The 23571-nt window shown below is 45.6% G+C and overlaps 1 protein-coding gene across 1 annotated transcript in view; it reads left to right on the top strand.

Moving 5' to 3' along the window:
- The window catches only part of SLC15A5 (solute carrier family 15 member 5), a 285379-nt gene extending 262275 nt beyond the window's left edge, over positions 1–23104 (top strand). The window contains exons 8-10 of the mRNA XM_088460776.1: positions 11902–12033; positions 21153–21261; positions 22843–23104. Of these exons, the coding sequence (XP_088316902.1) occupies positions 11902–12033; positions 21153–21261; positions 22843–22990 (389 nt within the window). The 3' untranslated portion in view covers positions 22991–23104. The remainder of the gene's footprint in view (positions 1–11901; positions 12034–21152; positions 21262–22842) is intronic.
- The last annotated feature ends 467 nt before the right edge of the window (positions 23105–23571 follow it).

Raw genomic sequence — 23571 nt, 5'->3', positions numbered from 1 at the left:
AGTGACTCTCCCCAACTAGCAACTTGCACACACAGTATCAGTGACATATGTGACTCTCCCCAGCCTGCACATACTGTATCAGTGATATATGTGACTCTCCCCAGCTAGCAGCCTGCACATACAGTATCAGTGATATATGTGAATCTCCCCAACTAGCAGCCTGCACATACAGTATCAGTGATATATGTGACTCTCCCCAGCTAGCAGCCTGCACATACAGTATCAGTGATATATGTGACTCTCCCCAGCTACCAGCCTGCACATACAGTATCAGTGATATATGTGAATCTCCCCAACTAGCAGCCTGCACATACAGTATCAGTGATATATGTGACTCTCCCCAGCTAGCAGCCTGCACATACAGTATCAGTGAGATATGTGACTCTCCCCAGCTAGCAGCCTGCACATACTATATCAGTGATGTGATTCTCCCCAGCTAGCAGCCTGCACATACTATATCAGTGATGTGACTCTCCCCAGCTACCAGCCTACACATACAGTATCAGTGATATATGTGAATCTCCCCAACTAGCAGCCTGCACATACAGTATCAGTGATATATGTGACTCTCCCCAGCTAGCAGCCTGCACATACAGTATCAGTGAGATATGTGACTCTCCCCAGCTAGCAGCCTGCACATACTATATCAGTGATGTGATTCTCCCCAGCTAGCAGCCTGCACATACTATATCAGTGATGTGACTCTCCCCAGCTAGCAGCTTGCACATACAGTATCAGTGACTCTCCCCAGCTAGCAGCACATACAGTATCAGTGACTCTCCCCAGCTAGCAGCCTGCACATACTGTATCAGTGATATATGTGACTCTCCCCAGCTAGCAGCCTGCACATACTGTATCAGTGACATATGTGACTCTCCCCAGCCTGCACATACTGTATCAGTGATATATGTGACTCTCCCCAGCTAGCAGCCTGCACATACTATATCAGTGATGTGACTCTCCCCAGCTAGCAGCCTGCACATACAGTATCAGTGATATATGTGACTCTCCCCAGCTAGCAGCCTGCACATACAGTATCAGTGATATATGTGACTTTCCCCAGCTAGCAGCCTGCACATACAGTATCAGTGATATATGTGACTCTCCCCAGCTACCAGCCTGCACATACAGTATCAGTGATATATGTGAATCTCCCCAACTAGCAGCCTGCACATACAGTATCAGTGATATATGTGACTCTCCCCAGCTAGCAGCCTCCACATACAGTATCAGTGATATATGTGACTCTCCCCAGCTAGCAGCCTGCACATACTGTATCAGTGACATATGTGACTCTCCCCAGCTAGCAGCCTGCACATACTGTATCAGTGATATGTGACTCTCCCCAGCTAGCAGCCTGCACATACTGTATCAGTGATATATGTGACTCTCCCCAGCTAGCAGCCTGCACATACTATATCAGTGATATATGTGACTCTCCCCAGCAAGCAGCCTGCACATACAGTATCAGTGACATATGTGACTCTCCCCAGCTAGCAGCCTGCACATACAGTATCAGTGACATATGTGACTCTCCCCAGCTAGCAGCCTGTACATACAGTATCAGTGACATATGTGACTCTCCCCAGCTAGCAGCCTGCACATACAGTATCAGTGAGATATGTGAATCTCCCCAGCTAGCAGCCTGCACATCCTGTATCAGTGATATATGTGACTCTCCCCAGCTAGCAGCCTCCACATACAGTATCAGTGATATATGTGACTCTCCCCAGCTAGCAGCCTGCACATACTGTATCAGTGATATGTGACTCTCCCCAGCTAGCAGCCTGCACATACAGTATCAGTGATATATGTGACACGCCCCAGCTAGCGGCCTGTACATACAGTATCAGTGATATATGTGACTCTCCCCAGCTAGCAGCCTGCACATACAGTATCAGTGAGATATGTGAATCTCCCCAGCTAGCAGCCTGCACATACAGTATCAGTGATATATGTGACTCTCCCCAGATAGCAGCCTGCACATACTGTATCAGTGATATATGTGACTCTCCCCAGCTAGCAGCCTGCACATACTATATCAGTGATGTGACTCTCCCCAGCTAGCAGCCTGCACATACTATATCAGTGATGTGACTCTCCCCAGCTAGCAGCCTGCACATACTATATCAGTGATGTGACTCTCCCCAGCTAGCAGCCTGCACATACAGTATCAGTGACTCTCCCCAGCTAGCAACTTGCACACACAGTATCAGTGACATATGTGACTCTCCCCAGCTAGCAGCCTGCACATACTATATCAGTGATGTGACTCTCCCCAGCTAGCAGCCTGCACATACAGTATCAGTGATATATGTGACTCTCCCCAGCTACCAGCCTGCACATACAGTATCAGTGAGATATGTGACTCTCCCCAGCTAGCAGCCTGCACATACTATATCAGTGATGTGATTCTCCCCAGCTAGCAGCCTGCACATACTATATCAGTGATGTGACTCTCCCCAGCTAGCAGCTTGCACATACAGTATCAGTGACTCTCCCCAGCTAGCAGCCTGCACATACTGTATCAGTGATATATGTGACTCTCCCCAGCTAGCAGCCTGCACATACTGTATCAGTGACATATGTGACTCTCCCCAGCCTGCACATACTGTATCAGTGATATATGTGACTCTCCCCAGCTAGCAACCTGCACATACTATATCAGTGATGTGACTCTCCCCAGCTAGCAGCCTGCACATACAGTATCAGTGATATATGTGAATCTCCCCAACTAGCAGCCTGCACATACAGTATCAGTGATATATGTGACTCTCCCCAGCTAGCAGCACATACAGTATCAGTGATATATGTGAATCTCCCCAACTAGCAGCCTGCACATACAGTATCAGTGAGATATGTGACTCTCCCCAGCTAGCAGCCTGCACATACAGTATCAGTGATATATGTGAATCTCCCCAACTAGCAGCCTGCACATACAGTATCAGTGAGATATGTGACTCTCCCCAGCTAGCAGCCTGCACATACAGTATCAGTGATATATGTGAATCTCCCCAACTAGCAGCCTGCACATACAGTATCAGTGAGATATGTGACTCTCCCCAGCTAGCAGCCTGCACATACTATATCAGTGATGTGACTCTCCCCAGCTAGCAGCCTGCACATACAGTATCAGTGATATATGTGACTCTCCCCAGCTAGCAGCCTGCACATACAGTATCAGTGATATATGTGACTTTCCCCAGCTAGCAGCCTGCACATACAGTATCAGTGATATATGTGACTCTCCCCAGCTACCAGCCTGCACATACAGTATCAGTGATATATGTGACTCTCCCCAGCTAGCAGCCTCCACATACAGTATCAGTGATATATGTGACTCTCCCCAGCTAGCAGCCTGTACATACAGTATCAGTGACATATGTGACTCTCCCCAGCTAGCAGCCTGCACATACAGTATCAGTGACATATGTGACTCTTCCCAGCTAGCAGCCTGTACATACAGTATCAGTGACATATGTGACTCTCCCCAGCTAGCAGCCTGCACATACAGTATCAGTGACATATGTGACTCTCCCCAGCTAGCAGCCTGCACATCCTGTATCAGTGATATATGTGACTCTCCCCAGCAAACAGCCTGCACACCTCACTGATACACTCCATGCTGGGTCTGCTCACACTGGCCAATTCCTCACATACACTCTCCTTCCCAGCACTCCTCACTGATACACTCCATGCTGGGTCTGCACACACCGGCCAATGCCTCACACACACTCTCCTTCCCAGCACTCCTCACTGATACACTCCATGCTGGGTCTGCACACACCGGCCAATGCCTCACACACACTCTCCTCCATACTGTATCTGCACACACCGGCCAATGCCTCCCACACTCTCCTTCCCAGCACTCCTCACTGATACACTCCATTCTGGGTCTGCACACACCGGCCAATGCCTCACACACACTCTCCTTCCCAGCACTCCTCACTGATACACTCCATGCTGGGTCTGCACACACCGGCCAATGCCTCACACACACTCTTCTTCCCAGCACTCCTCACTGATACACTCCATGCTGGGTCTGCACACAACGGCCAATGCCTCACACACACTCTCCTTCCCAGCACTCCTCACTGATACACTCCATGCAGGGTCTGCACACACCGGCCAATGCCTCACACACACTCTCCTCCATACTGTATCTGCACACACCGGCCAATGCCTCCCACACTCTCCTTCCCAGCACTCCTCACTGATTACACTCCATTCTGGGTCTGCACACACCGGCCAATGCCTCACACACACTCTCCTTCCCAGCACTCCTCACTGATACACTCCATGCTGCACACACCGGCCAATGCCTCACACACAATCTCCTTCCCTGCACTCCTCACTGATACACTCCATGCTGGGTCTTTACACACCGGCCAATGCCTCACATACACACTCTCCTTCCCTGCACTCCTCACTGGTACACTCCATGCTGGGTCTGCTCACACTGGCCAATGCCTCACACACACTCTCCTTCCCAGCACTCCTCACTGATACTCTCCATGCTGGGTCTACTCACACTGGCCAATGCCTCACACACACTATCCTTCCCAGCACTCCTCACTGATACACTCCATGCTGCACACACCGGCCAATGCCTCACACACACTCTCCTTCCCAGCACTCCTCACTGATACACTCCATGCTCGGTATGCACACACCGGCCAATGCCTCACACACACTCTCCTTCCCAGCACTCCTCACTGATGCACTCCATGCTGGGTCTGCTCACACCGGCCAATGCCTCACACACACTCTCCTTCCCAGCACTCCTCACTGATACACTCCATGCTCGGTATGCACACACCGGCCAATGCCTCACACACACTCTCCTTCCCTGCACTCCTCACTGATGCACTCCATGCTGTGTCTGCACACACCGGCCAATGCCTCACACACACACTCCTCCATGCTGGGTCTGCACACACCGGCCAATGCCTCACACACACTCCTTCCCGGCACTCCTCACTGATACACTCCACGCTGGGACTGCACACACCGGCCAATGCCTCACACACACTCTCCTCCATGCTATATCTGCACACACCGGCCAATGCCTCCCACACTCTCCTTCCCAGCACTCCTCACTGATACACTCCATGCTGGGTCTGCACACACCGGCCAATGCCTCACATACTCTCTCCTCCATGCTGCATCTGCACACACCGGCCAATGCCTCCCACACTCTCATTCCCGGCACTCCTCTCTGATACACTCCATGCAGGGTCTGCACACACCGGCCAATGCCTCACACACACTCTCCTCCATGCTGTATCTGCACACACCGGGCAATGCCTCCCACACTCTCCTTACCAGCACTCCTCACTGATACACTCCATGCTGGGTCTGCACACACCGGCCAATGCCTCACACACACACTCCTCCATGCTGGGTCTGCACACACCGGCCAATGCCTCTCACACACTTGCCTTCCCAGCACTCCTCACTGATACACTCCATGCAGGGTCTGCACACACCGGCCAATGCCTCACACACACACTCCTCCATGCTGGGTCTGCACACACCGGCCAATGCCTAACACACTCTCATTCCCAGCACTCCTCACTGATATACTCCATGCTGGGTCTGCACACACCGGCCAATGCCTCACACACACTCTCCTTCCCAGCACTCCTCACTGATGCACTCCATGCTGCACACACCGGCCAATGCCTCCCACACTGTCCTTCCCAGCACTCCTCACTGATACTCTCCATGCTGCACACACCGGCCAATGCCTCACACACACTCTCCTTCCCAGCACTCCACACTGATACACTCCATGCTGCACACACCGGCCAATGCCTCCCACACTGTCCTTCCCAGCACTCCTCACTGATACTCTCCATGCTGGGTCTGCACACAACGGCCAATGCCTCACACACACTCTCCTTCCCAGCTCTCCTCACTGATACTCTCCATGCTGCACACACCGGCCAATGCCTCACACACACTCTCCTTCCCAGCACTCCTCACTGATACACTCCATGCTGGGTCTGCACACAACGGCCAATGCCTCACACACACTCTCCTTCCCAGCACTCCACACTGATACACTCCATGCTGCACACACCGGCCAATGCCTCCCACACTGTCCTTCCCAGCACTCCTCACTGATACACTCCATGCTGGGTCTGCACACAACGGCCAATGCCTCACACACACTCTCCTTCCCAGCTCTCCTCACTGATACTCTCCATGCTGCACACACCGGCCAATGCCTCACACACACTCTCCTTCCCAGCACTCCTCACTGATACACTCCATGCTGGGTCTGCACACAACGGCCAATGCCTCACACACACTCTCCTTCCCAGCACTCCTCACTGATACACTCCATGCTGCACACACCGGCCAATGCCTCCCACACTGTCCTTCCCAGCACTCCTCACTGATACTCTCCATGCTGCACACACCGGCCAATGCCTCACACACACTCTCCTTCCCAGCACTCATCACTGATACACTCCATGCTGCACACACCGGCCAATGCCTCACACACACTCTCCTTCCCAGCACTCATCACTGATACACTCCATGCTGCACACACCGGCCAATGCCTCACACACACTCTCCTTCCCAGCACTCCACACTGATACACTCCATGCTGCACACACCGGCCAATGCCTCCCACACTGTCCTTCCCAGCACTCCTCACTGATACACTCCATGCTGGGTCTGCACACAACGGCCAATGCCTCACACACACTCTCCTTCCCAGCTCTCCTCACTGATACTCTCCATGCTGCACACACCGGCCAATGCCTCACACACACTCTCCTTCCCAGCTCTCCTCACTGACACTCTCCATGCTGCACACACCGGCCAATGCCTCACACACACTCTCCTTCCCAGCACTCCTCACTGATACACTCCATGCTGGGTCTGCACACACCGGCCAATGCCTCACACACACTCTCCTTCCCAGCTCTCCTCACTGATACACTCCATGCTGGGTCTCTGCTCACCACCCAGCCTATGCAGCAGCTGTATATATCCCTTCTGCAGATCCAGGGTAACATTCTAAATCTGGGCTTCCTGCCCTTAGGGCACCCAATCAGCTGTAGGCAACATGGATGGTAACTGGCAACATTGTATTGCCTGGAAGCCACATTAACCCTTGGTATTCCTGAGAGAGTAAAAAAGGCTGTGTTATCCCCTATTCTGTTTTGGGATTATTCCTGGGGTTTATACATGGCTAGATTTTCATATAAGGTAACTCATGGCCACTTATATAGAGGTACTTGTAAAATGCAATACATGACAATAATGACTGTGACACATGTGGAGCTGAGGGGACACTAATGACTGTGACACACAGAGAGCTGATGGGACACTAATGACTGTGACACACCGGGAGCTGAGGGGACACTAATGCAGGATTGCCTACCCTCCCGATTTGGTCAGGAGCCTCCCGAATATCGGGTGCCGCTCCCGACCCCCCGGAAAGGCAGGCAAGCCTCCCGGCTGCCGCCTACCCCCCCAGAATACTAGTAAAACCCCCCGCTGCCGGGGGGCCTGATGATGCGATTCGCGCTGAATCGCGTCATCGAGGCTCTGCCCCCTGCTTCACAATGCCTTTTTTCCGGCATTGTGAAGAGGGGGCGGGGCCACTTTGACGTGATCGGGCGGTCACGCCCCAGCCCTGCCCCCAAAACGGCATCACAGTCCTGCCACGCCCCCCACATAATGCAGGCATTCAGCTCCCTCCCAGAAGGAGGGAGCTGAATGTCGGCAAGTATGCACTAATGACTGTGACACACGGGGAGCTGAGGGAGACACTAATGACTGTGACACATGGGGAGCTGAGGGGACACTAATGACTGTGACACACGGGGAGCTGAGGGAGACACTAATGACTGTGACACACGGGGAGCTGAGGGGGACACTAATGACTGACGCACGGGGAGCTGAGGGGGACACTAATGACTGTGACACACGGGGAGCTGAGGGGACCCTAATGACTGTGACACACGGGGAGCTGAGGGGACACTAATGACTGTGACACACGGTGAGATGAGGGGACACTAATGACTGACGTACGGGGAGCTGAGGGGACACTAATGACTGACGCACGTGGAGCTGAGGGGACACTAATGACTGACGCACGGGGAGCTGAGGGGACACTAATGACTGACGCACGGGGAGCTGAGGGGGACACTAATGACTGTGACACACGGGGAGCTGAGGGGGACACTAATGACTGTGACACACGGGGAGCTGAGGGGACCCTAATGACTGTGACACACGGGGAGCTGAGGGGACACTAATGACTGTGACACACGGTGAGATGAGGGGACACTAATGACTGACGCACGGGGAGCTGAGGGGACACTAATGACTGACGCACGGGGAGCTGAGGGGACACTAATGACTGACGCACGGGGAGCTGAGGGGACACTAATGACTGACGCACGGGGAGCTGAGGGGACACTAATGACTGACGCACGGGGAGCTGAGGGGGACACTAATGACTGTATCGTCTGTGAGGGTTGTAATGTGATATTTGTGTGTAAATTTAGGAAATATCACTAGAAAATGTAAAAATTCTCCAGCAGGCAAAGTCCTTACAAGAAATCTCTGCCCCTGCCATCTGCCCCGCACCCTGCTCACCTGTCACCCTGATTACTGCCCCTTCACCCGACTTAAGCTGGGTACACACCTAACACATGTATAATACATGCCTACTCTCCCGGAAGTCGCGGGAAACTCCCGATTTTTCGGGTAACCCCCCGCACCCCCGGAAGGATAGGCACTTCCTAGTGAAGTGGGCAGAATGGGGAGAATTTCCGTGGCAATCGCGGGTCCCTGTGTAGGGGGCGGGGTTTAATGAAACAATTCTCAGTAAATCACATCATTTAGCCCCACCCCCTATTTAAATGTAAGCCAATTGCTGCTACTTGCTGCCAAGGGGGCGGGGCTTAATGACGTGAACTGTCAGGCCCGCCCCATCACAGACCGCCTGCTTCTCCTACCAAGGCTTCTTCCGGGGAGGAGAAGCCAAAGGTACTGTAGGCAACTATGCCGCATTCTGCCCACTTCCTACTGAAGTGGGCAGATAAGGAAAATTTTCTTGTGGACCGGTGGGTCCGCGAGTAGGGGGCGTGGTCTGACGTGATTCTATGAGAATGGCCCCCTTGTCTCCTTATCTAAATATGTGCCATTCAGGGCAAATTGTCACGAGGGGGCAGGACTTAATGACACTCTCTATCTGACCCCGCCCCTAACACAAACCACCTGCTTCTTCTCCCCGGGCTTCTCCTGGGGAGGAGAAGTCAAATGTCGGCAAGTATGAGATATATATGCAAATGATAGTTGTTCACACACACTGAACAACCAACATCTGTCATCTGGCCGCTGGCGTTGTGCCCCCCTCCCCGCGGCCTCTGCAGCAGTGTACGGGTGGAGACACAGATATATCTGCCAGTCTGTACTCGGCATTACTTTCCCCTTACCATAATTATAGATTCTTCACTCCAATTACTGACCCCTCACCCTGATTACTTAGGTCTTACCATAATTATAGATTCCTCACCCCGATTACTGACCCCTCTCCCTGATTACTTACATCTTACCCTGATTATAAACTCACCCCAATTACTGACCCCTCACCCTGATTACTTAGGTCTTACCCTGATTATATATTCCTCACCCCAATTACTGACCCCTCACCCTGATTACTTAGGTCTTACCCTGATTATATATTCCTCACCCCGATTACTGACCCCTCACCCTGATTACTTAGGTCTTACCATAATTATAGATTCTTCACCCCAATTACTGACCCCTCACCCTGATTACTTAGGTCTTACCCTGATTATATATTCCTCACCCCGATTACTGACCCCTCACCCTGATTACTTACGTCTTACCCTGATTATAGATTCCTCACCCCGATTACTGACCCCTCACCCTGATTACTTATGTCTTACCCTGATTATAGATTCCTCATCCCGATTGCTGACCCCTCACCCTCATTACTTAGGTCTTACCCTGATTATAGATTCCTTACCTTGATTACTTACATCTTACCCTGATTATAGATTCCTCACCCCAATTACTGTCCCCTCACCCTGATTACTTACATCTTACCATGATTATAGATTCCTTACCCCGATTACTGTCCCCTCACCCTGATTACTTAGGTCTTACCCTGATTATAGTTTCCTCACCCCAATTACTGTCCCCTCACCCTGATTACTTGCATCTTACCATGATTATAGATTCCTCACCCTGATTACTTACATCTTACCATGATTATATATTCTTCCCCTCAATTACTGTCCCCTCACCCTGATTACTTAGGTCTTACCCTGATTATAGATTCCTCACCCTGATTACTGACCCCTCACCCTGATTACTTACATTTTACCCTGATTATATATTCCTCACCCCAATTACTGTCCCCTCACCCTGATTACTTACATCTTACCCTGATTATATATTCCTCACCCCAATTGCTGACCCCTCACCCTGATTACTTGGGTCTTACCCTGATTATAGATTCCTCACCCCGATTACTGACCCATCACCCTGATTACTTATATCTTACCCTGATTATATATTCCTCACCCCAATTACTGTCCCCTCACCCTGATTACTTACATCTTACCATGATTATATATTCCTCACCCCAATTGCTGTCCCCTCACCCTGATTACTTACATCTTACCATGATTATAGTTTCCTCACCCCAATTACTGTCCCCTCACCCTGATTACTTACATCTTACCATGATTATAGTTTCCTCACCCCAATTACTGTCCCCTCACTCTGATTACTTACATCTTACCATGATTATAGATTCCTTACCCCGATTACTGACCCCTCACCCTGATTACTTACATCTTACCCTGATTATAGTTTCCTCACCCCAATTACTGTCCCCTCACCCTGATTACTTGCATCTTACCATGATTATAGATTCCTCACCCTGATTACTTACATCTTACCATGATTATAGTTTCCTCACACTGATAACTTACGTCTTACCATGATTATAGATTCCTCACCCTGATTACTTACGTCTTACCATGATTATATATTCCTCACCCCAATTACTGACCCCTCACCCTGATTACTTAGGTCTTACCCTGATTATATATTCCTCACCCCGATTACTGACCCCTCACCCTGATTACTTACATCTTATCCTGATTATATATTCCTCACCCCGATTACTGACCCCTCTCCCTGATTACTTACATCTTACCATAATTATAGATTCCTCACCCCGATTACTGACCCCTCTCCCTGATTACTTGCATCTTACCATGATTATAGATTCCTCACCCTGATTACTTACATCTTACCATGATTATATATTCCTCACCCCAATTGCTGTCCCCTCACCCTGATTACTTACATCTTACCCTGATTATAAACTCACCCCAATTACTGACCCCTCACCCTGATTACTTAGGTCTTACCCTGATTATATATTCCTCACCCCGATTACTGACCCCTCACCCTGATTACTTAGGTCTTACCATAATTATAGATTCTTCACCCCAATTACTGACCCCTCACCCTGATTACTTAGGTCTTACCCTGATTATATATTCCTCACCCCGATTACTGACCCCTCACCCTGATTACTTACGTCTTACCTTGATTATAGATTCCTCACCCTGATTTCTTACATCTTACCATGATTATAGATTCCTCACCCTGATTACTTACGTCTTACCATGATTATAGATTCCTCACCCTGATTACTTACGTCTTACCTTGATTATAGATTCCTCACCCTGATTTCTTACGTCTTACCATGATTCTAGATTCCTCACCCTGATTACTTACGTCTCACCTTGATTATAGATCCCTCACCCCGATTACTGACCCCTCACTTTGATTACAGCTCACTGACTCCAATTGCTGTATCACCAGGTTCCTTTATAATATTTCGGCTGGCTCCGATCCGGATACGAAGCATCTGCATGGCTGTAATGACTCTGTTCCAGGCAGGAGGCTGCTTTTTCGGAGCACTTCTCATCAGATCTGTGTTTTCAGCATCAGAAGGTAAGTGTCCGAATCTGAGGTATGCACTTTACATAAAGTACGTCTAGTTTATGGATAATGGTCTGTTCTGGTGGAGCTGTCTGGTAGTGTACTGCTTCCATATTGCCAGTCGCACTATCCATAGGATTAGTAAGAAATTTGCAGTCTTTGATTTATTGATAATATCTATATAATGTACTAGTGACATGAAGGTATAACTTTATGTGCTGCAGAGATGTCATTGCAGGTCACTAAGGGGACAGTGGGCCTGATTCAGAGCCGGATGCTCTGACAGAGCGCTCGCTCTGAATCAGGGCGTCTTTTCTTTTTTTATGGAGCAGCCTCCTGGCCGCTCACATTGCTGTGGGTTGCCACCCACAGCTAATGCGAGCGGCCAGGATGATGGTCGCGATGGTCAAAACCATCACGACAATCGGGCTTGCGATGAGACCCTTGTGGTAGGGTCTCGTGGCCCCAAGCCCCAGAGAGCTTTCGGCTCAAACAGAGCTTGTGATGTCAGTGGGGCCGGCCCCAGACGGTAGGCGTTCCCTTAGGAACGCCTCCGTCTGGGCAGCCACCCCCAGACCCGCCCACCAAAGGGGGCCTGCTGTCACTCAACATCGACAGCACACCCCCTTTGATGCGAGACCCGGAGCGACAGATTGCCCGTCGCTATCCGGGTCGCACGCATGCGAACGACGGAGCCTACTCCGTCGTGCGCATGCGCTCTGGGCCACCATCGACCCGGTTTCTTGCGCTCAGCGCTTGCGACCGGTTCTGAATCAGGCCCAGTGTCAGCACTATGTAAGGTATAGTCCTAATGCTGATGCAATGTATGACACTGGGAATCTGTACAGTGAAATTAGTCATAAAATATTGTTGAATCTGCTAAAAATACAACTTACCTGATTCCAGCCTTAACATTGAATAAAGGACTACGGGGGAAAGGAATAGGTTGCGGGTTACAGTGAGATTAATCTTGCTGGAACCTGTGGCAAATTTCCGGGTGAGTTTGATCTGGAACTTGCCAAATGTAATAGGTTGCGAGATTGAGAAGGCAACCTTGCCGCAATGCGAGCAATCAGCATGGGCCTATTCATTCCTATAGAAAGTGTCCGCAAGTGACCTCTCATTGTCAGCGGCGTCCTGAAGGTCACATCATCTATTATAAGATTTTTTTTACCAAGACCTTAGATGTCTACATGGACAATAGAGGACCTATCCCATTGGATTGAGTAATAAATTAGTAAATGATGGATGTGGGTGACTGTTTAATGATTTAATAATGGACTTTACACTATCATGCCCCAGAAGCCTTGCTGGTACCAGTAGTCCACCTATAAAGAACAATATTATTTATACTATTATTTACTCATTGCCTCCACACCCAAAGACCCGTGGGTACAGTGCTATTGTCACTAGGGCTGGATGTACCCAGGAGGTAGGGCCCACATATTTTATTGTGGGCCCCACTCCCCCGGGGAAACTGTCCCTGGTGACAACTGGCCTAAGGCTTTTGGAATCATGGGAGACCCGCAGTGTGGACCCCACACTGCTGGTCTCCCCTCTATGGTTCTATCTCTGACTGGGCGAGCCTAGTGCTGGTAATGGTAATATTCGGGGAACCCCACGCTCTTTGTCCCTCCAATGTTTCCAATACCAGCCTAGGCTGGTTATGCGTACAGAGAGAATCTATGCAATTTTTCCTTTAAATTACTTATTTTAAACATCATTAGAACAGATGAAGCACAGGAGGGCACAGGAGACAGCTGCATTAGTAAGTATCTCGCTGCACCCAGGCCCAGCTATTCTGGCTATTCTGGCAAGATTACAGCTCACTGCTTATTACATCTGGCAAGTTGTATATTTACCATCGTAAAATTGATTAGTCAAATTTTGTCACTTCAAGATTGATAGTAGACCATTCCTGGTGAGTTTATCTATATTCTCATTTTGCTGGAAACATGCCAGTGCAAACTTGGACCCTATGATGCAGTATTCCCCCTCCTGTCTGTAAGGGAGAGTACTGTAATTCCATTGTTAGACCAGAATTCCACAACATTAATAACATAATTTGTATGGCTATAGCGTAACATAGTCAGACAACCTGTTATTAGCTAATATGTATGGTCACATTGTCAGACATCCTGTTATTAGCTAATATGTCTGATTACATTGTCAGACAACCTGTTATTAGCTAATATGTATGGTCACATTGTCAGACATCCTGTTATTAGCTAATATGTCTGATTACATTGTCAGACAACCTGTTATTAGCTAATATGTATGGTCACACTGTCAGACAACCTGTTATTAGATAATATGTATGGTCACATTGTCCTCCAACCAGTTATTAGTTAATATGTATGATTACATTGTCAGACATCATGTTATTAGTTAATATGTATGATTACATTGTCAGACATTATGTTATTAGCTAATATGTATGGTCACATTGTCAGACATCATGTTATTAGCTAATATGTATGGTCACATTGTCAGACATCCTGTTATTAGCTAATATGTATGGTCACATTGTCAGACATCCTGTTATTAGCTAATATGTATGGTTACATTGTCAGACAACCTGTTATTAGCTAATATGTATGGTCACATTGTCAGACAACCTGTTATTAGCTAATATGTATGGTTACATTGTCACACATCCTGTTATTAGCTAATATGTATGGTCACATTGTCAGACATCCTGTTCTTAGCTAATATGTATGGTCACATTGTCAGACAACCTGTTATTAGTTAATATGTATGGTCACATTGTCAGACATCCTGTTATTAGCTAATATGTATGGTCACATTGTCAGACATCCTGTTATTAGCTAATATGTATGGTCACATTGTCAGATTATTAGCTAATATGTATGGTCACATTGTCAGACATCATGTTATTAGCTAATATGTATGGTCACATTGTCAGACATCCTGTTATTAGCTAATATGTATGGTTACATTGTCAGATTATTAGCTAATATGTATGGTCACATTGTCAGACATCATGTTATTAGCTAATATGTATGGTCACATTGTCAGACAACCTGTTATTAGCTAATATGTATGGTCACATTGTCAGACATCCTGTTATTAGCTAATATGTCTGATTACATTGTCAGACATCCTGTTATTAGCTAATATGTATGGTCACCTTGTCAGACATCATGTTATTAGCTAATATGTATGGTCACATTGTCCTCCAACCAGTTATTAGTTAATATGTATGATTACATTGTCAGACATCCTGTTATTAGCTAATATGTATGGTCACATTGTCAGACAACCTGTTATTAGCTAATATGTATGGTCACATTGTCAGACATCCTGTTATTAGCTAATATGTATGGTTACATTGTCAGACAACCTGTTATTAGCTAATATGTATGGTTACATTGTTAGACAACATGTTATTAGATAATATGTATGGTCACATTGTCAGATTATTAGCTAATATTTATGGTTACATTGTCAGATTATTAGCTAATATGTATGGTTACATTGTCAGATTATTAGCTAATATGTATGGTCACATTGTCAGACATCCTGTTATTAGCTAATATGTATGGTCACATTGTCAGACAACCTGTTATTAGCTAATATGTATGGTTACATTGTCACACATCCTGTTATTAGCTAATATGTATGGTCACATTGTCAGACATCCTGTTATTAGCTAATATGTATGGTCACATTGTCAGACAACCTGTTATTAGTTAATATGTATGGTCACATTGTCAGACATCCTGTTATTAGCTAATATGTATGGTCACATTGTCAGACATCCTGTTATTAGCTAATATGTATGGTCACATTGTCAGATTATTAGCTAATATGTATGGTCACATTGTCAGACATCATGTTATTAGCTAATATGTATGGTCACATTGTCAGACATCCTGTTATTAGCTAATATGTATGGTTACATTGTCAGATTATTAGCTAATATGTATGGTCACATTGTCAGACATCATGTTATTAGCTAATATGTATGGTCACATTGTCAGACAACCTGTTATTAGCTAATATGTATGGTCACATTGTCAGACATCCTGTTATTAGCTAATATGTCTGATTACATTGTCAGACATCCTGTTATTAGCTAATATGTATGGTCACCTTGTCAGACATCATGTTATTAGCTAATATGTATGGTCACATTGTCCTCCAACCAGTTATTAGTTAATATGTATGATTACATTGTCAGACATCCTGTTATTAGCTAATATGTATGGTCACATTGTCAGACAACCTGTTATTAGCTAATATGTATGGTCACATTGTCAGACATCCTGTTATTAGCTAATATGTATGGTTACATTGTCAGACAACCTGTTATTAGCTAATATGTATGGTTACATTGTTAGACAACATGTTATTAGATAATATGTATGGTCACATTGTCAGATTATTAGCTAATATTTATGGTTACATTGTCAGATTATTAGCTAATATGTATGGTTACATTGTCAGATTATTAGCTAATATGTATGGTCACATTGTCAGACATCCTGTTATTAGCTAATATGTATGGTCACATTGTCAGACAACCTGTTATTAGCTAATATGTATGGTTACACTGTCAGACAACCTGTTATTAGCTAATATGTATGGTCACATTGTCAGACACCCTTTTATTAGCTAATATGTATGGTCACATTGTCAGATTATTAGCTAATATGTATGGTCACATTGTCAGACAACCTGTTATTAGATAATATGTATGGTCACATTGTCAGACATCCTGTTATTAGCTAATATGTATGGTTACATTGTCAGACAACCTGTTATTAGCTAATATGTATGGTCCCATTGTCAGACATCCTGTTATTAGCTAATATGTATGGTCCCATTGTCAGACATCCTGTTATTAGCTAATATGTATGGTCACATTGTCAGACAACCTTTTATTAGCTAATATGTATGGTCACATTGTCAGACAACCTGTTATTAGCTAATATGTATGGTTACACTGTCAGACAACCTGTTATTAGCTAATATGTATGGTCACATTGTCAGACACCCTTTTATTAGCTAATATGTATGGTCACATTGTCAGATTATTAGCTAATATGTATGGTCACATTGTCAGACAACCTGTTATTAGATAATATGTATGGTCCCATTTCAGACAACCTTTTATTAGCTAATACATATGGTTCCATTGTCAGACATCCTGTTATTAGCTAATATGTATAGTTACATTGTCAGACAACCTGTTATTAGCTAATAGGCATGGTTACATTGTCAGACATCCTGTTATTAGCTAATATGCATGGTCACATTGTCAGACAACCTGTTATTAGATAATATGTATGGTTATATTGTCAGACAACCTGTTATTAGCTAATATGTATGGTCACATTGTCAGGCAACCTGTTATTAACTAATATGTCTGATTACATTGTCAGACATCCTGTTATTAGCTAATATGTATGGTCACATTGTCAGACATCCTGTTATTAGCTAATATGTATGGTCACATTGTCAGCCAACCTGTTATTAGCTAATATGTATGGTCACATTGCCAGACATCCTGTTATTAGATAATATGTATGGTTACATTGCCAGACATCCTGTTATTAGCTAATATGTATGGTCACATTGTCAGACAACCTGTTATTAGCTAATATGTATGGTTACACTGTCAGGCAACCTGTTATTAGCTAATATGTATGGTTACATTGTCAGACATCCTGTTATTAGCTATTATGTATGGTCACATTGTCAGATTATTAGCTAATATTTATGGTTACATTGTCAGATTATTAGCTAATATGTATGGTCACATTGTCAGACAACCTGTTATTAGCTAATATGTATGGTCCCATTGTCAGACAACCTTTTATTAGCTAATACGTACGGTTACATTGTCAGACAACCTGTTATTAGTTAGTATGTATGGTCCCATTGTCAGACATCATTTTATTAGCTAATATGTATAGTTACATTGTCAGACAACCTGTTATTAGCTAATATGTATGGTCACATTGTCAGACATCCTGTTATTAGCTAATATGTATGGTTACATTGTCAGACAACCTGTTATTAGCTAATATGTATGGTCCCATTGTCAGACATCCTGTTATTAGCTAATATGTATGGTCCCATTGTCAGACATCCTGTTATTAGCTAATATGTATGGTCACATTGTCAGACAACCTTTTATTAGCTAATATGTATGGTCACATTGTCAGACATCCTGTTATTAGCTAATATGTATGGTTACATTGTCAGACATCCTGTTATTAGCTAATATGTATGGTCCCATTGTCAGACATCCTGTTATTAGCTAATATGTATGGTCACATTGTCAGACAACCTTTTATTAGCTAATATGTATGGTCACATTGTCAGACATCCTGTTATTAGCTAATATGTATGGTCCCATTGTCAGACATCCTGTTATTAGCTAATATGTATAGTTACATTGTCAGACATCCTGTTATTAGCTAATATGTATGGTCACATTGTCAGACATGCTGTTATTAGCTAATATGTATGGTTACTTTGCCAGACATCCTGTTAATAGCTAATATGTATGGTCACATTGTCAGACATGCTGTTATTAGCTAATATGTATGGTTACATTGTCAGACATCCTGTTATTAGCTAATATGTATGCTTACATTGCCAGACATCCTGTTATTAGCTAATATGTATGGTTACACTGTCAGACAACCTGTTATTAGCTAATATGTATGGTCACATTGTCAGACATCCTGTTATTAGCTAATATGTATGGTCACATTGTCAGACAACCTGTTATTAGCTAATATGTATGGTCACATTGTCAGACATCCTGTTATTAGCTAATATGTATGGTTACATTGTCAGACATCCTGTTAATAGCTAATATGTATGGTCACATTGTCATATTATTAGCTAATATGTATGGTTACACTGTCAGATTATTAGCTAATATGTATGGTTACATTGTCAGATTATTAGCTAATATGTATGGTTACATTGTCAGACATCCTGTTATTAGCTAATATGTATGGTCACATTGTCAGACATCCTGTTATTAGCTAATATGTATGATCACATTGTCCTCCAACCTGTTATTAGCTAATATGTATGGTCACATTGTCAGACATCCTGTTATTAGCTAATATGTATGGTTACATTGTCAGATTATTAGCTAATATGTATGGTTACATTGTCAGACAACCTGTTATTAGCTAATATGTATGGTCACACTGTCAGACAACCTGTTATTAGATAATATGTATGGTCACATTGTCAGACATCCTGTTATTAGCTAATATGTATGGTTACACTGTCAGATTATTAGCTAATATGTATGGTTACATTGTCAGATTATTAGCTAATATGTATGGTTACATTGGCAGATTATTAGCTAATATGTATGGTTATATTGTCAGATTATTAGCTAATATGTATGGTTATATTGTCAGATTATTAGCTAATATGTATGGTTACATTGTCAGACATCCTGTTATTAGCTAATATGTATGGTTACATTGTCAGACATCCTGTTATTAGCTAATATGTATGGTTACATTGTCAGACATCCTGTTATTAGCTAATATGTATGGTTACATTGTCAGACATCCTGTTATTAGCTAATATGTATGGTTATATTGTCAGATTATTAGCTAATATGTATGGTTATATTGTCAGATTATTAGCTAATATGTATGATCACATTGTCAGATTATTAGCTAATATGTATAGTTACATTGTCAGATTATTAGCTAATTTGTATGGTTACATTGTCAGACACCCTGTTATTAGCTGGAATACAGGCTCACCTTATATATTTTATATATCTATTTACCAATGATCTGGATTCTTTTAGCAGTACTGTGCCGGCAATGATGCTGATTCAGAGATGGACGCTGTAGCACAGACACTATCTTTGTTCTCCTCACCGCTGCTACAATAATACCCCTTTTAAACTGGAGCTAAAACCTGGGTTTTTGAAGGGGTAACCCGGGCAGCTCCCTGGTGTAAAAGGGGAGAGCGTTGGATCGCCGGGTCGAGTGACCCGGCAATCCAACCCAGGTAACCAGCAGGGTTTAACACGGGCGTAGCCCGTGAAACCCTGCTGTGAGAACAGCGCACTCCGGGTCACGATGACCCGATTGGTCCGGCTTCAGTGGCGCTTGGAGATGACGTCATCTCCAAGCGACCACTTTCACTCCGCAAAAGCCGGGTCTATGCAGACCCGACTGCGGTGTGAGTGGCGCTGACTCGGGAATATCCCAGGTCGGCAAAATTCCGGGTCTGATCCGGATAGGAACTTTGTTCCAACTCCGGGTCAGACCCGGAATTTAGGTGGAAAAGGGGTATACTAAATAAGACGCCCACTGCTGGCTTCTCCTATCCAATAAGTCGTAGCTGGAGATCCGGAGACTCATTAATGGATCAATTGTGTGAACATCAATAATCTGAGTCCCCCTCTCGTTCCTCGCGGTGGCCGTGTACTTTACGCTGCTGGGGCCAGTGATACTGCGTCAATAGCCTAGGCACACCCATAAAGGACATTGGTGATTTTCCTGCGCACCTCTATGGATTGCGATGTTACATTCCAGAGCCTGCGCATCGCTGATGAGTCTGATAACATAGCTGATATCATTGGACAATATAATACATCTACCCTCTCCCTCTTTCTGTAGCTGTAACTTCTCATTTATACCATGACATCACCCAGTTACCTTATGAGATTATCTGATACATCGTTGTCATTTCCATCATTGGTGATTGTGAGTGAAGAGATTGCTGCTGCCCCATCTATTCTGCAGCCCTAGGGCTGAGCCTGTATGGCCTTCCCATAGATCAGAGCTTGGTCCTATCGTTATAGTGACTGAAGAATAAGCTTCTAACTCTCCTGATTTATAATCGGGGCTGTGGTTGTCTTTATTAGTCCCATCTCTATTGGGGTTATGTATTAGGTTCCGTGTGTAAGGAACTGGTGTGTTTTTGGTGAGTTCATCGCTGGTATTGCCTTATAACTACAGTACACACCCTCCACACCCTCCAGCTACAGATCAGCGGCTCAGACTGGTCAGGGAGGAATAGCTCCAATTATCACACATACAGATAGCAGCGATATCGTGGCTCCATGTAAGAGGGAGAATGACATACACGTGTTTCTCTCTTCTCAGGGGACTGGTACCCGGCCATCTTGTCAAACGGGCATTTAGAGAGATTCTTCTTTGTGTTGGCCTCAGCTATGCTCCTGAACTCATTGGCTTTCTGGCGAATCTCCCACAGGTAACTCCAGACCTTCACATCAGTGTCCTATGTGTGAGAGTACCCTGGACAGCCTCTATATGTGGTGCTATGGGGCCTGGCCTCTCATGTCACTCTCCTATGTGTGAGAGTACCCTGTACAGCCTCTATATGTGGTGCTATGGGGCCTGGCCTCTCATGTCACTCTCCTATGTGTGAGAGTACCCTGTACAGCCTCTATATGTGGTGCTATGGGGCCTGGCCTCTCATGTCACTCTCCTATGTGTGAGAGTACCCTGTACAGCCTCTATATGGGGTGCTATGGGGCCGGCCTCTCATGTCAGTGTCCTATGTGTGAGAGTACCCTGTACAGCCTCTATATGGGGTGCTATGGGGCCGGCCTCTCATGTCAGTGTCCTATGTGTGACAGTACCCTGGACAGCCTCTATATGGGGTGCTATGGGGCCTGGCCTCTCATGTCACTCTCCTATGTGTGAGAGTACCCTGGACAGCCTCTATATGTGGTGCTATGGGGCCTGGCCTCTCATGTCACTCTCCTATGTGTGAGAGTACCCTGGACAGCCTCTATATGGGGTGCTATGGGGCCTGGCCTCCCATGTCAGTGTCCTATGTGTGAGAGTACCCTGGACAGCCTCTATATGTGGTGCTATGGGGCCTGGCCTCTCATGTCACTCTCCTATGTGTGAGAGTACCCTGGACAGCCTCTATATGTGGTGCTATGGGGCCTGGCCTCTCATGTCACTCTCCTATGTGTGAGAGTACCCTGGACAGCCTCTATATGTGGTGCTATGGGGCCTGGCCTCCCATGTCAGTGTCCTATGTATGAGAGTACCCTGGACAGCCTCTATATGTGGTGCTATGGGGCCTGGCCTCTCATGTCAATGCCTCATGTGTATATGTGTTTTCACCCTTGGTTAGTACATTGGGCCCATAAATGTTTAGTTTTACACGTTTCTTGGTACATTCTTGACAGATGGTGACATAGAAAATGCAGCTAAACATTATTGTCTCGGGTGCATAACTGGAAAATATAAATATTCACAAAAAAGTCAGGTGCTAAACAGACTAAGGAGAGGACACAAAGACTTAGACTGCAGAGCACACGGCTGGTGAGGGAGGGTGGAGGCACACAGACAGAGCAGTAACCTGTATGACATTACAGCACGCTGCTGCCTACATGGACATATGGTATCACTGCGCTGTTTAGGGGTCACCAACTCATCAGCGCTGTATTGTTACAATCTGGTTGGGCTGATTTTATGCTTGTATGGCGATGGCAAAGTTTATTTTATTAGTGAGGATTGTACATCGGAGGGACTCACAAACCCATCACACACCGGCTGCATAACAGGCTCCTAATAACAGAGAGATAGAGAGAGTCAGTCCCACGCCGTGTCCTTGCTCGCTGGGCTGGCAGGTGCAAAGTTCTACGTTTATCCAGCAGAGCTGCAGATAAGCTCCAATAAACTTAGAAATGATCCAAAGTCCTACAACCAGGCAGTCAGTCAACAGGACCATGGTGTCATCCATCTATAGGGGTGTTATATACTGTATGCAATGGCTCCAAAGTCTGTACCCAACTGACTGCTGACTCTGTGACAGGTACAATCATCTGGACGGACAGAACGACCAAGGATTCAAATCGAGTCTCTTAGAGGAGAAATTGCTGCTGCACGAAAAGTCACTGAAGTTTTATGACTCTGTCTTGGATTGGCCGTCACCTTACACCCCTATGGAGACAAGACTGTGACTGTAATCTGTCCCAGATAATGCAGAACGTTCTCTCCTCACAGGACGCTGCTCTCATACACACTGAGACGACCTTGTATCTGACTATATGGAGGCGCTATTGGGGTCTGCCAAGCTGCGATATATTTATATATAAATAATATATACAGCAATATGAATACTTCTTGTGTAGTGCAAGTGGGATGATAAACAGTGTGACATTACTGACATGAGATATCACATTGCTTCAGTCCAAGCTCTTATATACCTCATGTAATACAGTACAGGATATGTTTCCATCGAAGGGCCGATAAATTGTGTAAGCATCGGCCAGTGTGTACGATGTTGTTCACAGACATATCGCCTCAGCTCTGCGGCACAGCCGATGGCAGATATATCACGACGGATCGGGTATCTCATAGATAGTTTAGTGTATTATGCTCAGATTCCACAACTAGACAAACAGCTAATTACCTGACACAGGGGCCCATTTATCAAAGATCATTTGAGGTAAATTCCCTGAAAACACCTGTTTTCGGGGGTTTACCTCAAATACTTAGTATCCCCGAATGTATGAAGGAGGGAGCGCAGCATATACATGTA

Source organism: Taudactylus pleione, unplaced genomic scaffold (genome assembly GCF_031769625.1).
Source record: "Taudactylus pleione unplaced genomic scaffold, aTauple2 ptg000979l, whole genome shotgun sequence".
Lineage (NCBI taxonomy): Eukaryota > Metazoa > Chordata > Amphibia > Anura > Myobatrachidae > Taudactylus > Taudactylus pleione.
The sequence above is the reverse complement of the archived record's forward strand: the minus strand, read 5'-3'. Positions and strand labels throughout refer to the sequence as shown.